The 17,680-nt window shown below is 40.8% G+C and overlaps 1 protein-coding gene across 11 annotated transcripts in view; it reads left to right on the forward strand.

Moving 5' to 3' along the window:
• LOC123515207 (FERM domain-containing protein 4A-like) overlaps positions 1-15,852 on the forward strand; it is a 289,831-nt gene extending 273,979 nt beyond the window's left edge. For 6 of the 11 annotated variants that reach the window (XM_045273743.1, XM_045273737.1, XM_045273740.1 and 3 more), the window contains 11 exons: positions 1,301-1,384; positions 2,464-2,529; positions 2,751-2,972; positions 4,826-4,933; positions 7,716-7,857; positions 8,132-8,273; positions 8,808-9,073; positions 9,203-9,455; positions 9,783-10,113; positions 10,425-10,748; positions 11,500-15,852. In XM_045273743.1, coding sequence (XP_045129678.1) covers positions 1,301-1,384; positions 2,464-2,529; positions 2,751-2,972; positions 4,826-4,933; positions 7,716-7,857; positions 8,132-8,273; positions 8,808-9,073; positions 9,203-9,455; positions 9,783-10,113; positions 10,425-10,748; positions 11,500-13,057 — 3,496 coding nt within the window. In that variant the 3' untranslated portion in view covers positions 13,058-15,852. The remainder of the gene's footprint in view (positions 1-1,300; positions 1,385-2,463; positions 2,530-2,750; positions 2,973-4,825; positions 4,934-7,715; positions 7,858-8,131; positions 8,274-8,807; positions 9,074-9,202; positions 9,456-9,782; positions 10,114-10,424; positions 10,749-11,499) is intronic. The other 5 variants (XM_045273746.1, XM_045273744.1, XM_045273745.1 and 2 more) reach the window with 2 other exon arrangements.
• The last annotated feature ends 1,828 nt before the right edge of the window (positions 15,853-17,680 follow it).

Genomic DNA, 17,680 nt, shown 5'->3' on the forward strand with positions numbered 1-17,680 from the left:
ACTCATGGTAAAATTGCGTCCCAGTACTGAAGGTGTTAAGGTGAAGGAGGTTATATAGGAAAAGATATACATTTTATTTTACTGCTTATAACTTTGCAAATGAAAATGCTAACGATAAATTAATGGAAAAAATGTGAAATAGTATTAATTTTTTTCATTCCTACACAGTTTGTCGATTATGACCTCCTTCGCCTTGAGTATTATAACTGTTGAAAGAGACTCTAGTAAGGTCAAGGAAAAAAATATGTGGGAATGAAGATATTAATACTTTTCTACGTTTATTTATTCAGTTTTGTTATCTTTATCATTTATGAAATTATAAGGTAATTTTTTTTTTTTGTGTGTGTGTGTGTGTGTGTGTGTGTGTGTGTGTGTGTGTGTGTGTGTGTGTGTGTGTGATGCGGATGCTGTTCACATTGGTGGTGAGTTACATGCATTGATGGTAACCCCTTGAGTACCACGACGCCTTTCCATAATCATTCTTCTTACTATTCGGTGATTCTATACAGCTTCAGAAATATATGTGGGGGAGTAAAATAGTGAAGACTGTAGCCATTAATCTTCTGACCTCCATAGACCCTTCTTAATGTCAATAAAATGGTCTAATCGTACACAAATTTCAAAGTAAAAATGTGTCCCAGTAGTGAAGGGGGTAAGTTGGTACATGTCGTGGGTGAGGGTGGTGGGCAGGGATGCACCCACCGCTCTCCGGCGCTGCAGGTCTGGCTAATTTTCATCCCTGTGGTTTGTATTGAATGCTGGATTATGCAGCGGAGTGTGTCTGGTTTTATATCCTTTGTATTCTTCAGTGGGGAGGAATGTGCATCATCTATTTATTTGTTCATTTGTTTCTTTCTTGATTTATTTGTTGTTGGTATCAGTATTATTATTTTTATCCCCACCACCACCACCATCACCACTACTGCTACTACTACTACTACTACTACTACTACTACTACTACTACTACTACTACTACTACTACTACTCATGTTAGAATTTCGTTTTTCCATATTTATGTGTCTCACCTATCCATTTTTCTTTATATATGTAGCCATTCACATATTTATCTGCCAGTCTGTCTTCATCATTCCCTGTTTTTCCTGTCTGTAAATCTACATATCCCTCTGTGTTTTCTTTCTCTTTCTATCTTATTTTGGTGATGGTGATGGTGGTGGTGTGTAAGTGAATGCACGACTCCCTTATTAAGCTGTTGGTGTGTGTGTGTGTGTGCGTGTATGTATGTACACGCCCGGCCGTGGTGCGAGGGCGCGAGGCTGACTGCTGTGTTGTATATTGCAGGGAGTCCGCCACCCGGTCCCACCTCAAGAAGGCCCAGCTCCTGCCCACCAGTGTGATCCGCGAGCATCCTTCTCTCCAGTACTGGTGAGAGAGAGAGAGAGAGAGAGAGAGAGTGGTTGGCGCTGGATGTCTGGCTTTGTTTGTTTGTGTGCTAAGGTTCTTCATAGTAACTGAGTAACATACCAAAGAACACTACGCATACTAGTTTGTCGTTGTTTGTTTCCTCGTATAGTCAACACACCTTGCTGCAGTATGACAGTGTTGGCAGTAAGTTGCGGTGCTGTGTGGGCGATATGCGTCTGGCAGCGAGCCATGTCAGCACACACACACACACACACACACACATCTCGTTTTCCGCTCTTTCCCCCTCTCCATCTTCTGCCACAGTCTCCCTGTCGACGCTCTTAATATACACGTATTTCACACCACTTCCTCTTCCCTTGTGTTGCCGCCAGTAGGCCTAGGCTAGTGGGACGGGCTCCAGACTTGCGTGTCAGCGAACAATAAACACCGTGGGACTCGCGACAAACCTGTTCGTGGCGTGCGTGCAACGTTGGACCAACAGCCTGCCCGACCTGCTCTTGCCAGCCTTCCCATACTGGCCATATAAGAGGGGTTTATGACCACGCCTGACGCATAATCACATATTTATACTCGTTCTTTTTATACTATATCTCCTCCCCGCGTATTTTTCTTTTGGACAATGGCTGTAGAACTTTCGTGTCCCTTCCCCTCCTCTCTTCTGTGCCCCGTCTCGTCCCGCCAGGCAAAAGAGACCAATTCAAACGCAATATTATCGGGCGAATCTCCCTCAGCGACTCCTCCCTCCCTCAGCCCTGCCAGCCTAGTTTGTAGTCGGGTTTATGGCCCGACTCGACGCGGTAGGAAGGATAGGGGGAGGAGGAGGCAGCGTGGGGGCAGGTTGGGTGTGGCTTGGGTGAGGGTGTGGTGCTGTGAGGTTATGGAGAGTGTATCTGGCTGTTTGAATGAAGGTGTGTGTGTGTGTGTGTGTGTGTGATTTCTCTATATTCATAATAATCTAAGTGTGGTATATACTGACTAGTTCTTATTAATTATTATTGTGTTTGCGTGTAACGGTAGTGATACAATCCTAACCTTTACCTTTGTGAGTGTCCTGACGTGTTTGCTTCACCCCTGGACAGCGAGGAGCGGGTGAGCGAGGAGCACCGTCGCCTGCAGGGGTACACCCGCGGCCACGCCATCCTGCAGTGAGTGTTACCTCCTACATCTACTCTCTCTCTCTCTCTCTCTCTCTCTCTCTCTCTCTCTCTCTCTCTCTCTCTCTCTCATAAATGTCATTTGTCTAGTTTTCATTATCTGCATTGATGTCATTATCTGCCAGCAACAAGCAACACTGGCATGCAAGGTAGAATTAAGCCTCGCCCGCGCCCTTGTTGACGTGGATAATAAGCGGCGATGACCCCGGCAGGTATATGAGCCTGGTGGAGCGCCTGCCGACCTACGGAACTCACTACTACGAGGTGCGGGATCGCTCTAACCTTCCGTGGTACTTGGGCCTCAGCCACCGCGGCATCGCCCAGTACGACTTCCTTGACAAGAAGAAGCCACGGAGGGTGTTCTTGTGGAAGCAGTTAGAGAACCTTTACTTCAGGGAGAGGAAGTTCTCCATTGAGGTTCATGATCCCAAAAGGTGAGGAAGAGTAGCTGCTGTGGTATGGATTTGTTAGTGTTTTGTTTGCCCCACAGCTTTGTGTTGTTGCCTTTAAAGCTTTATTTTGCGTGTTTCTTTCACTAATACTTATGTAGTCTATAAGAAGCTTTATTAGCAGCGCGTGGCAGGCTGGCAGCTTCCCGCCACCCCCTTCCCCTCCACTTCGCGCGCAACACAAGCCCCTTTCTGAGGGCTGGCCCATACAAACGCTATCACTGAAATAATGTGAAAAGTTAAAAGAACAAGGTTTTCTTTCTCTCGTGAATAATACCTTCTCTATGGTCGGCTGTGGCTGTCTTCTGTGAGGAACTCTGTGGCTGTTTTGTGGTTCTTTACGGTGTACCGGTACTTGTTCTATTCTTGTAAGAGCATTATTTTTTAGTGAAGGGGAATTTCTGTATTTTATTACTAATTCAACCGTTAATTTGTTCACTTATTTCACCGGTGCTTTGAAATACCATTGCTAAATAATTATGTGTAACTCTTTCCTGTACTGTAGTGGGCAGCCACCCTCCCCCTCCTCCCCCACTGCCTCTCTCATCGCCTCGGGAATGATAAAAGCCAAACACTGGAAACAATAACATTTATGTACGATGTAATCAATATACATTAAATGCATTTTCATGCAACTAATTTCTTAAGATTAATATTGCATCACAACCAACTAATATCAGCATTAAGTTTTGAAATATATAGGAGAGTTCTTGTTAGCCCCAGCAAAACGTATTTAAAGCAAAATTTTCCTCTTAAAAGCCTACAACATACTACTACTACTACTACTACTACTACTACTACTACTACTACTACTACTACTACTACTACTACCACAGTTATGATCCTGGGAAGCAGAGTAGGATGTGGCCTCACCCAGGCAACCTGAACATGTAGGATGTTAGAAATTGCCAAACTACTCCTCCTCCATATTCATGAGGTAGTTGAAGGAAGAACCTTCAGTTCAGCAAAGAGATAAGGGAAAGACTTGAAATTTGATGCCTTTTTTTTTAAAAGATAGGTCAGCTAAGTTGTCTTAACATGAGTCATTGACAGAGACTATGTAGTGCAGGTTCCTGACAAAATCCTTCTGTGTTTGAGATTTTGCTAAGCAGTAAAAATACTGTAGAAGAGCCTTGGCTCACATGGAAGTCTTTGCTGTGGCAGAGGTCACATTTCTTCCTGCTTCCATTTGTCAGTTCTTCTGTCACACAACTTTCAAAGGTCAACTCCTTCAGTGGTGAATTGTTTTGTCTGTTGCCTCTCAGAGCAAGTGTGTTGCCTTGAAGTTACCACCCCATGGGTTTTGTTCCTTCAGAACCAATGGGATTAACAGGATATATTGAACAGATCATTAATTTTATAGTGGTAAGATTTAACACTCAAATTTTAATAATTCTCTTGGTTCTTCTGAGAAACTCAGGAATATCTTATTCCAAACCTTTTTCATTAACACACATAGTTGAATTTATTGAATTAGCATTATTTTTTTTATGACATTTGGAAGTAAGTGTATTTGCTTCTTTTTTTTCTAATTAGTCCAGTTATCCATGACTTGGCCAGTTAGACCAGACCTTGCTTGGACTGAAGTTATGCAATAATGCATTACCAATAGCTTTGGCATTAATACCCTAGTGTTGAATGTGCATCAAGACTGTAACCAACACACCTCAAGATAAATCTGCCTCAGTCCTTCATCATAGCACACTACTAGTCTTAGGTGTTGCCCTGAATGCTGACCTGCTAGAATGTTAGGTCGTGGGCACAGCAAGGTGGCAGCACACAGAGTTAGCCAGTCCCGGCATGGCGTTGTGATGCATGGTGTTGTCTTGTCCAAGTAGAGTGGTGCACACCCTGAGCTCCTTTAACCTGTACGAGGATGCCATAGAGGACTCGCGTGACCCCCACCATGATGACCTGCTAGCGGCCATCACTGAAGCCACCACACAGTGAGTCGACGGGATACGCTCAGTACTAAAGACACACACACACACACACACACACACACACACACACACACACACACACACACACACACACACACACACACACACACACACACACACACACACACACACACACACACACACACACACACACACAAGATGTAGTGGTGATGACTTTTAGCATAGTGTGTTGTAGTCAGTTACTCATTAGTTGACAGTAGCCATAAGGTTTGTAGGGTGTTATGATAAGGCAGTCATGTTGTACAAAAGTCCTCAATCTACACTAAGAATCTGATTCTACCAGGAAACATGACATTCAAAAAGACAGAACACAGACTCAGCTTCCCAGGTTTCTCATTTTCAAATGTAGTGCTGAACAGTATACAGTGCTGTGTGTAGTAATGACATCCATTGACTTTTGGCATAAATGCTGGGGTGGGGGAGGTAATATCCAAATGTTAGAATTGGTGAACACATTGTAGTTCTGTACTCATGATGTATACATCATCTGTCAAAGCTGATTGTATTCGTAATGCTGTAATACCAGAATCCTCCAAAACTTTGAAAATGCATGAGGGCAATTGTTAAAATAATGATGAAGTGTGTTGCCATGAGTATGACATACATGAGCTATTGAATGAATGTTTATGTTTCCATACGAGTTCATATCCACCGAGAACTTCCTGCAGCTTTTGTCGTCTGTAATGGCCTTTTATGGACTTGTTGTATATCATCAAGTGAGGACCAGTAATAGCGACCTATACCTTCATGATTCGAAACACTTATTGATACCTAGAGTATCAATAAGTAACATTTTGTTACAGAGAAAGAGGAAATATACATGTTGTGTTATATGAAGAGGAACTATTTAAATATCAGACTTATATAAAACATCCATGCTTCACTTGACTTGTACTGTACAAGTGTTGCAACAAGGTACAATTGTCATGTTTGATGTTTTTGTTAGTATCTTTGTAACTTATGTCTCGTATCTGTTAGGTGAGACACCTGCTGAGAATCAGTGCCATCTTCAGAATGTGTAGTAGTGTTACATCAGCTATGAAGGATGTTGGTCTTCATACTGTCAGTCTTAGGTACTGATGTAATTTTGTGATTCTTTGCAAAAGGTGTTTCCTTGAAAACATTTCAGGAATATTTAGGACATGCAAGATGAAAGCAACAAACTCATTGATGATATTATCTGTAGCAACATGTTGATCAGCATTGTTCATAGTGTTCAAAGTGTTCAGTGTCCTGAAGTGGCTCTTGGTCTATCACTTAGAGTGTTTACAGATGACTGGCTGGTATCAGCATCCCATGATGGTTTGTGTCACAGTATCCTGGCTTAGAGCCTTACCACAACCTAACATTGATATGATAAACCATAGGTACTACCTGTTATTGCTGTCATGTCCTTATAAAAGTCATATACAAATATGATTTAAGATTTTAGTCTGTTTAAAAAAGATAGATGAGTAAATTGAGGACTTATTGTACACATTTGAATTACTGATATTGCATGTGACCAATCCATTTTTAAGCTTCACTGTATTTTAGGCGTATTGGTAGTGAATAGATGGCTGACACACAATTTATGTTTACATTGAATTGTAAGAAGTTGACAAGTTTTACATGTTTTGTAGTCAAACTGGTAGTTAAGTAGTTATTATTCACACTTTGTAATACAATAAGAGTTCTTTTATTCACACTTCATCAACCTGAATATTTGTGATAGAATTTTCTGTCATAATAAATATATGTTATTTTTTTTTTATTATTGTGCTTTGCAAGTCCAGTGGCAGCAGCATTGCATTGATTTTATCCATTTGCAGATTTTGATATGCAGTGTCCTGCTTTTATGATCTTTATGAAGCTATGCTATGCTTGCAATATTTTTATGCCAAAATGTTATGTTCAAAACCATATATATTCCACAAATTTTTGTAGCATTATTATTATTTATAAATCATTTAAAGAAATGTGATTAGGTATTCCATGTTGAGTCAGTCAAAATGTGAGAGAAAGGGAAACAGAGAACAAGGACTCTGAGGAGGAAGATGAGACACAGCAGCACAGCAGCCTAAACATAGATGCCACACTTGCTGCATTATCAATTATTATGCCAAGCAACAATGACCTCCTTAGTAGAGCTGTAAATGATAATAGGTTGTTGTCATCTCTTGCATTGCTTAGAGTTTAGTCTTCTTGCAAATATTGCTGCCTCATTCACAACAGTGATTCAACACAAAATCCAGGGTCCTTAAGACTTTGTAAACAAAATAATGCAGCATTTCCACTTAACAATCGAAGTTTAGTAAACAAGATTAAGTTCATTTCATTTCATAGCTTATGGTTTCAGAGTGATGACTGGCATGGCTTACATACTTCAGGCGTCTGTAAGCTACGATAAAAGTTTTGACACAGTTGTAATGCAAGCATTGGCATAGTTAAAAATTTAAAAATTCAATTAATTTTTGTTATTACTCGTACATCATTGTTTCCTTATTTTCTCATCCTGTTGGCTAAAAGAACTTTTAATTAGAATTACAGTATGTGCTAGGTTATCTAAGTTTGATATGATAGATTTTAAATAATCATCATATAACAAGAGGTGGTTTTCTTTAGTGTAATGGCATGTGTAGGGAAACAGAAGGAACATTGTTATACTTACTGTCTAGAATTGTAAGCCATACTTTCTCCATGTGAATAACTTTTCTGTAGCATCATCCAGCAACACAGTTATTGCCACCTCAGAGATGCTCACCTGTCTTCACTTGTCCGGCAGAGTGTCAGTGTCGCGGAGGACATTTGGGCCAGGCAACGTCAGTGTTTACGTTTGGTTTGCAGAGACTCAGTCGCTCTGCAAAGCAATCTGGTCCATGGCGATCGCACAGCACCAGTTCTACCTTGACCGTAAAACCTCCAGAGTGAGTTATTCCTGAGGATTTGTTGTGAAATATTCTGTCTGTGTTAATGTTTATGATCATATGTGTTTGTCCTGATGTTTAGACTTTATAGTAAATTTCTGGAAACAAAAAGTCTTTAATACAACACAGTTTATTTTGCTTTGCAGTCAAACTTTTGTTCATAATTAATTTTTACTGTTATAAGAAAACGTACTGTATCAGTGTAGCCATTGTTGGTATTCAGGTAATCTTGAGTAGGGAATCTACTTAAATGATACAAGTGAATGATTTGCAGAGTGAAGCTAGTGGAGTGCGAGAGCTTCCAGAACTGGCAGTTGAGTTGTCCCGGAGCTGTGTGTCACTCTCCACACACTCCTCCTCCTCAAACCTGTCACGCTCCGGCTCACAATCCTCACTTGTTAACAACTCATTAGCAGGTAGGGAGACTGGACACAGCCAGCACCTTGTTTCACTTCTGTATCTTTGTGTGCATGTGTGTATAGTTTTTAGATTTACTGCAGAGTGTAGGAAGTTTCATGAAGTCTTTGCACACACTTAATACCTAATAAAAAGGTCATAGTGTTTAGGAGAGGTATGAATGAGAGTTGGATTGAACTCACTAAACCTTATAAGGAAGTAATGCTGCATGAAACAAAATGCTAAGGATGTGCTAGAAATATGAGAGTTCAAGTACCAAGGCACTTTAGACTCTTGACTCATCTGGGTTCAAACCATTCAGCTTTTTATTGTAATGATTTACACTGAGTGAACTATCTCCTACTTTCTCTCAAGCACTGGGATTTTCATCATGTACGGTGACAGTGAGAGCATGAGACTGATTCTGTGTTGCTAATTATGTATGATGCATCTGTGTCTGGTGTCAGTATAGTGAGTGATGTGTGAACGTAGTATATTCAACCCAAGGAATTTACTTGCATCTTATAATGAACTGCATTACATTATCTCAACAGAGGACAGTGCTAGTACAGAGAGTCTCCACCAAGCCAGAATGGAGATGTACAGTGCCCTGAAGGAAAGAAGAGATGCCCTACAGGAGAAGATTAAGGAAAAGGAGGAGGAACTGAGATTGCTCTGCTTACGTGAGGGAGAGCTGACAGGTGAATTGCCCCCAGAATACCCAGTCACTCCGGGACAGCCTCCACCAACTGTGCGCAAGAGAGTTGGGACTTCATTTGCTCTTAGTGAAAACCTCATCAGTAAGATTATTAACAAACAGGTAAGAAGTTTGGCACACTTGGTTTTACAAAGATGCTAACAAATCAGACCATCACAAACTGTATCTTGCTGCTGACTGCAGTCATTTACATGTACTTATGCTAACAGTCTCACTTTTACTGTGTTGCAGGAGGAAACAGTTGCTGCCCTGGAGTTGGAATATGAAATTCAAGGGAAAATCACCAGTGCAGCTCTCAGACTTGCCAATGAAACCTCAGCTCGGAAAGGAGTCAGAAAGCAGCGCAAGATGTCTTATCAGCAGTCAGTGCAGAGATTAAAAGATTTGGAAACTAAACTAAAAGCAGCAAGGTCAAAACAAGCAGCCACAGCGGCCAGTATGCCCAAGCAAAAGAAAAAGCCTCGGCCGGTCTCTGACAGTGAAGGTTGGCACTCACTTTATTTATGGAGTGTGACACTGATGATAATTCAAAGTTTCAGTGTGTCCAGCATGTCTATTGCTTTAATTGTATATTCAGAGACCAACAGTGTCATGGAATTCAGGAGATAAGAGCTACATGAAGATAGCAGAATTACCTATATCCTTATTGAGAACATTTAACTTAATGAGACTACAAAATTACACATACCAGGAAATATATTTGCTTTGTCTGTCATGCAGTGAATATAGTTGTATGCATCATCATGATTTATAGAAAAAGAGAACTTACTAATACATCCAAATTTAAAAACAGCATTCCTTTTTTTCTCAGGTGTAGGTGGTTATGATGACAGTGCCAACTTGAGTACTGTCACTGTCACCAGCAGCCAGGAGTGTCCTCAGGACAGTATATGTGAACCTCACAGGGATGTCCTCAGTGGGGAGGGAGTGAGTCTTTCCCCTGCTACACCCACCCACCCTCCAGTCTCCCCTCGCTCTCCTCAACTCCCTTCCACCCCAGTCAGGGCACGAGCAAGGCGTGATCTGTCACCAGGTGGCCACAGCATAGGGTCTGGGGGTGTCCACTCAGCACCAACAAGTCCTCACAAGCAGACCAATGGAACAGTGTGCTCCAGACCAGCCAGTCCCAACAGACCCAATAGGTAAACCCAAGAGAACTGCCAGATTCCCACACTGCACTTATTTCTTTGCCCACCTCATTGCCAAACACAAGAATGACTAGAATTCAAAGATAAAAATTCATGAAAAATGTAAGATAGATCCCTTTTTTAATGTGTACATGTACTCCTGACCTCATGGTGCCTCACTGATCACATCATAACAAATAGGTGTCATCTGTAACTTTCTGTATTCATTATGTATTTTTTGTTACATACATGTTCAGGTGAAGTCTACAAAAGAAGAGTCATGTAAGTCACTTCTGGCGTAATGCAATGCAACACTCTCTTTGCAGTGGATACATTCCCAGCTCAGTGTACACCAGAAGTCAATACCGAAGTCAACAGTACCCCACACTATCTACAAGGTCCCAGTCAGTGCCAGCAGACGAGGGCCGCATTCCCCACCCTCGCATTGCCACTCTCAATGGGCCAGCCTACACAGGGGTGGACCCAGCCCTCACTGAGACTCCTGGAGGCCTCTACAACATCCCCCAGCAACGCACCTCCTTGGCGTGCCACAGTGTGGATGACTTGGACACCTCCACCCTCATCACCCACACCCACCCACACCCCAACCACCACCACCCTTACAGACAGAGAAATGACTCCCAGGATAGGTGCGGATGATACATGACCTTTTTGTTGTATGGCATGACCTTATCTGTTATTTGTTTCCCCGTGACATTGAGCCATTCCTCTCCCATGATGTTATAATGGCATGGTTGTGATATATGTTAGCTTCTATTGTTACATTTTTCTTATATTTATTATCTTGAAAGAAATAGAGTAGCAATCTTAAACCACCTCCACTCCATGTTATGTGTATATTTAGAGCCACAAGCTGTAAGAAATCTTGACCATTATCAAGACTTAACAAAAATTAACAGTTTGATGTCATAATGAAGTGCAGGCTGGATTACGTTGATTAACTTGCAGAACTTTCACACTGCACGTCTTTGTTGCTTATTCATTTTGTGCTTATTAAAACAATGCTGGATTGCAAAAGATCAAGATTTCTTCATGTGATAGTAGTTGAATTTTAAAAATTTCATTATTATTTGAAAAGTATGCAATTTTTTTAATTTTCATTCTTAAATTTTTTTTTTTTTTTTTTTTTTTTTTTTTTTTTTTCCATTGGTGTCAAGTTTTGAAGTTAGCTTACTAATGCATGTCCTCCTTGAAGCCATGTGAGCAACAGGACTCATGGTTGCTGCTGAGTATCTTAGTCAGTGGTTTGTTTGACCATGTCTCAGCACATCACTGATTGAAGACTCTGTCTGTTGCAGCCAGCTAGTCCTGTTAGTCACTGGCACTTCTAGCCAAGCTACTGTGCATATGACCCTGCATGACTTCCGGTCCACTCCTCAGGTACGGCAGCCTGGACCGGCGGTGGTCCAACAGCGGACGGCTTGAGTCACGCAGCATGGAACACCTAGAGTCTGTCCCCTCCCCTGCCACAGCCCCTTCCAACCATCATTCAGTGTCCCCCCACATACACCCAACCCACACAGCTTCATATTCCCATCATCCACACTACCACAACCACCACTTCCACACCCCAGAACACTCAGAAGCCATGGACACCACCAGTGACTCTCACCCCACAACAGCCAACTGTAGCTTTGACACTATGTCCAGTGAGAGATCAGGAGGAACAGATGTGGTGGATGGTGTTGGTTCCTCGTACAGGCACCAGGGAAGCTCTCAGAACTACAGACACCGTAACAAGAGTGGTCCTGGTTTGCCTGCCCCACCCTCCCAGCACCATCGGGGGCAGGGCCACGGAGCTGTTCAGAGGTCACAGAGTGGTACAGTGCATGTTTTGGTGAGAACAGCCAGTGGCAGAAGTTACATGGAGACTACTTTTATGTCAGAACCCAATCAGAACCAAGAAAACATTCCCCCATACCGAATGGCCTCAGAGTTACAACCACTACGTTCCACCAATGGAAAGCATCACGAAAGTCTCCCTCCCCTTCATTCTTCAAGCTCTTCCAGTAGCATTGACCATCATTCTGTGAGACAAGCACCCACGGACATAACTCCCCTTAGAGTTACTAAACCAAGTGACATACCTCCTTTAAGAGCCACTAGCTCTAAAGCTGAACCTCCAAATAGTCATAATGTTTCTATGAATACTTCTATGAGCTCTATGACTGAAGAGCCCTTAATCTCCTTAGCAGAAGCCGCGAGAATGAAGAAAGAACGAGGGAAAGAGTGGTATGAAACTTCCCTAGACTCACCAGCATCAGGACGTCGCCTGAAAAAAATGATAAATAATGCCGATATCAATGAATCTTGTCAAATTAATGGGAATGTGTCCTCTAGCCAGTTAAATCTTAATGTTAGTGGCAGCAGTGTTGGCAGCACTGGTAGTAGTAACAGCAGCATATTTCAGTCTCGTTCCGACTCTGCCGACACATCCCACGCCTCAGTTCCGTACGAGTCTCCTCAGAACCACATGATCATCTCTGCTGGAACTTATCAGCCTTCAAGAGAAGTAACTAAACCTTTTGAAATGTCAGACTTCTACAAGTATAGTACAAAATATAGACGACAGAGCTCGAGTAACTTGGTCGGAATAAACGGAAGCAGCACCACCAGTGGGTCGGTGAGCAGCGTGAGCAGTGGTGGCGACACACCCCTGTCCCCTGTGCTGCCCCCTCGAACCCAGATGATGGTCAGCAACAGCAAGCTGCTGCCACCATCACCCAACATGGTTGCCCACCACTCTGCTCCAGCTCCTCAACAGAAGGGTGTGTACCAGCCCCTGACACCTCTCACCTGCCAGCCGGTGGAGGTCATGAAGGGCTCACCTGCTCCTGGTGAACCTCAGGATCCTGTGGGAGGATCCTGGGAAACGGCTCCTCTCCATCAGGCAGTTCCTGCTACAGTCACTCATAAACGTTCTGCTACCTTGGTGTGAGGTAAAGTGTGGTTGAGATTATGGAATTCAAATCACTTTAATTTATTCTTTCTATAATAGAAAGATACTCAGAGTGACTCATATTTCCATATTGGTGCTCCAGTCATATAGTATAATTAAGCATATAAATATCTATGTATATCTATATATATATGAATATATATATAAATATGAAAATCAAATTCAGTCATTGTATATAGTTTTCTGTTGACATTTTTTAGTGTTGATCTCATTCTAAAAGTGAATGAACAGTGTTTAACTTATGCATTTTCTACAGTATGATCTGACAACTTATCTACAAGTCTTACCATGGACTGAGTATCTCAGCCCTTTATCAAACCTTGTTAAGAGTTGGTGTGGTGGAACAAATTAATTTTGATGCAGAAGTTTTATTGTCTAAAGTATCTCAGCTTACAGAGATTAAAAGATCTGGCCTGGTCAAGGTTGAGTAATGAAAATATGATCATAACTTTCAATAGTTTTAGACCATCTAAAATTCTTAGTTTGCCTTCTTATTTGAACCATTTTAACTAACATTTTAATGTAATAAATGTATTCCTGTGTACTTAAGTCAAGCTTAAAGCTTAGTGTCACCAGTGTGATGATCTAAAAGCATTCAATCCACACTACTCCTGTGAATCACAACTACTGACTTGGATAACATCTGGATGAACAATGTCCTGTGGCACACAGTGTACACCACACGCCACCTTCATGTGTGCACCTTAACAGTTCCTCATAATAATGGCATCCAGCAAAATAATTTCATTTTATGCATTCCTTTCTATTGCTTTAAGCCAATTTGTATAAGAATATTGTCATATGCATAGAAATAGACATAAAATCCAACACCGTGTGAAAATATCAATGTAGCATTATAGCTTTCTTGAACTGAGAACCTTTCATTCTCTTAGCACCAGCAGTGTTCTTTCTGGTTCATGAAGCAACTGCATAAAAAAAGAAAAGTAATGATAATAATTGCAGCATTCATGTCAATTCCTCCCATGAGCACACCACTTAGTTCATGCCGAGTGATCCGTGGATAGTGTCTATTGGTTATGATAAATAATAAACAACATGAATTTTTTTTACAAACATGAGAATTTAGCTAAATAGACCAAGATTATAAAAAACTGAATATGTAATGTTGAAATATTGAAGGTTATATATTTTAGAGTATTTTTACTAAGAATGGTGTACTGAACTTGCCTTTAGTAACTAAAGATTTTCACCAAGAATTTATGACTAAATAATAAGCTTATACAAGATGTGGAGGTTGTCCATCCAGATGTTATATAGGGATACCTAGTCCAGCCACATTTTTTTTTTTTTTTTCAATTTTTTCTATTTGATGAGTGAAACAATTGGTCTTTATCCAGATATTGCTTTGTGGACAATGTTTTTCTGTCCCTGTCCTGCTAGACTTAGAGCAATGAGAAGGATTAACTGATGCATGACAATATAAAGAACAACACACAAGACTTATGTTACCAGAGAAAAAGTCTCAAGCCTTGGAATTGCTCTTATAATCAGTGTCCTAAAGCCTCAAGTGGTGATTTGTACCAGTGCATCTCTGAACATCCAGAAAGACTTATTAGCATCTGTTACAGACTCAGTATTTCACATCAGCATCAACTCATCACTAACATTGTTTGATTTACACATTGTTTCACTTTATTTTACATCTGACTCATCTGTTCACTGCGTTAAATCCATAATTACCTCAAAACTATAGAAATATGTGTCAGAAATTTCAGCCATTAGCCCCAGAATTGTGAATGTGTCTATCATGATATAGTAGTTCTGGTCAGAATTTTCATTTTTCAGTGCAGGCAGCGGATATAAGTGTTTTTTAAATTTTTAAAGAAGGACATATTTCTTCCTGCACAAATCATTATTTTATATAATGTTATTATAGATGATTTGAATATACTTTTCTTACTAAACCTGACATGTCCACCTTTTTATAACTTTTATTCTGACATTCATTAAGCTTTTATCAAAAGAAAATAGATAAATAGATAATATAACGATAATGATAAAAACTATAAATCTTTTATTCAATTTAGGATGACTTTTTTGGTACTGTTATTCCTCATGTTGCCAAGGTATTTTTTCATCAGTGACAACAGAGATCAGTGCCTAGTGAGTGCTTGCCTCACCAGTCACCAGAACATTTCTTGTGTTTCATTGTTTTATTTAATCAAAGGTTGTGAAAATTTCAATATTAAATGGCATACCGTGTATGAAATGGTTGCCATTACAGATACTGTTTAGAGAAAAAATTTTTAAGTTCTGACACTTTTAATAATGTGACCAATTAAACTGTACTTTATTGACATTTACAAAGGACAAGAAGCTCAAGTTGAATTTGTAGTTTTGATCAAAGAGTATTTATTAATGACCAATATATCTGCTGGCATATCTTTTAGCTGTCAGAGACCTTTTGCATTTCCCTGAGGATGACCTGACCCCAGTGTGGCCAGGATACTGCTGAGGCTCAACAAAGGTGCCTACAAAGACATTGCATTTACAGTGACTAGATTTTGCACCTTTTAATGTCAACTTCCAGGTGTTTCAATGTGACAGCCGCAAACAGCTGAAGTTTCTAAATAACTAATACTGACAGTTTAGGAAGGTATGTTTCATACCATGTGACAACACCTGTCCTCAATGAATGTGGCAGCCAGGCCTCAGACAACTTACCAAAGATAAGTGCCTTTTTTTTATACCGACAAAAATGTAGATATGTGTAAACATTTTGTACAGCAAAATATAAATGGATATGTTACTGAGTTTGTTTCTTATTTCCCTTACTATAATATTCATTAACAAGATTCATGGATAAAAGAAGAGATGCAACTCTGGTTCATAAAATGTATGTAGGAAGAAATCCTACAGTCCAGTCACCCAACAGTGTTGCCGAGGACAACACTGAGGAAATGAGTGAGGGGCACTGACGGCACAGGGTACGCGTACCATCTCATGGAGAAACCGTGGATGCTGACGTCAGATTTCTACCTAGCTAAGAACGTATAACCAATAATAGCCACATGACTGATAATTGTTTACGCTGCATCTATAATAATAATAATTATAATACTATTATAATATATTTATCAATATAATATAGACGAGCAGTCAATATGAGTGGAGAAGACTGGGCGTCCGTATACAAATACTAATACTTAAAAGTAGTGACCATTGGTACTGTCAAAGTTATTGTATTGCAGGACAAAAAAAAAGACACTAAAATTAACGTTCACTGAAGCTTCTTATTTTATAAGATTAGGTGAGCGATATTCTTTGGGCAAAACATGGCTTTTAAAAGTGTAAATATTATTATCTAATGTATAAACAGTGATTCAACAAAGTTTGTTAAAGGTGAGTATAATATGATGAAAAACATTTGAGAAAAAGGGAAAAAAACTGGTTCAGTTGGTAGTATAATATTTGGAAGCAACTCTAGAGAGAGCGACACGTGTAGCGGTGCGCTGTGCAGCTGCTCAGTAGACGCAGAGTCGCAGAGATATGAAATGAAATGATTCAAATGAATAGAAGCAGTCGAGAGTTGGAGCTCGGCAGTGGAAGGTGTGTGTGTGTGTCTGTGAATCTTCTGCTCTTTTGGTGTCTCACCTGCCGAACGCATTTTCAAGGAGCCTCGTTTCTGTATCAGGTAAGACGTAAATGACGTTGACAAGGAAAGCCAGACTTAGATGAATTGCACAGGCTCATGGCACCGCCTCAACCACCGCAGTGACCCCACCAGCCAGCCGCTTGTTAGCATAGATAGTGAGGCAGTATGGTGCCAGTACATACATCATGTTCTAGTGTTGCCTTCCATGACTACTGTTGCAGATACAGTACATTTACAAATGATGCGTGTGTATTCTCAAACATAAAGTCAACCAACTGCATTTGTCGCTTGCAGAGGATAGTGAGGGCGTTGGGGGGAGGGGATGTAGCTTCATGACAATGCTTCAACTAGTAATATGAGAGAAACTATCATGGTCCTGCTATTCATCTATTTGGCCTTCGAGTATACATAGTCCCGATTAAGTCAAAAGCATTTAAAAACAGGTATTGTCCATATATTCTCATCCCGTCCGCTCTGGCGCTCTGAGCTATTTACCAGGTGTGTCACTAGTGTGATGATCTAAAAGCATTCAATCCACACTACTCTTGTGAATCACAACTACTGACTTGAATGCAGGGTGACTGTTACCTAGGGGAGGATATAAGGGAAAGAATGAACTTCCAGCTACAGACCAATAGCATTATTAGATACAGTAGAGAAAGGTTTTAGTGCACTGTTGAATGAGGGATTGTGGAAATGGACTGAAAGAGCTGGAGTGTTAGGTGAAGAACAGCATAGTTTCCAGGTGGGCAGGAGAGCAGAAGATAACTTGGCAGGCATTGAGCCAGCCCTCGTAAAGATGACGCGTGTATCCCTGCCTATCATGTTTTCCTCCTTTCTCGCCGTCTCAGCTGTCATGCAGCCCCCTGACTCATCACACAGGTAAATGAGAGACTAATTACTACTTCTCAGGCTCCTCAAGTACCAGTTGTCATAACGAATACAAGACAGTAAAGGCCGGTTCACATGTGCTAATTTGTGACTTC

This window comes from Portunus trituberculatus, chromosome 38 (assembly GCF_017591435.1).
Source record: "Portunus trituberculatus isolate SZX2019 chromosome 38, ASM1759143v1, whole genome shotgun sequence".
Lineage (NCBI taxonomy): Eukaryota > Metazoa > Arthropoda > Malacostraca > Decapoda > Portunidae > Portunus > Portunus trituberculatus.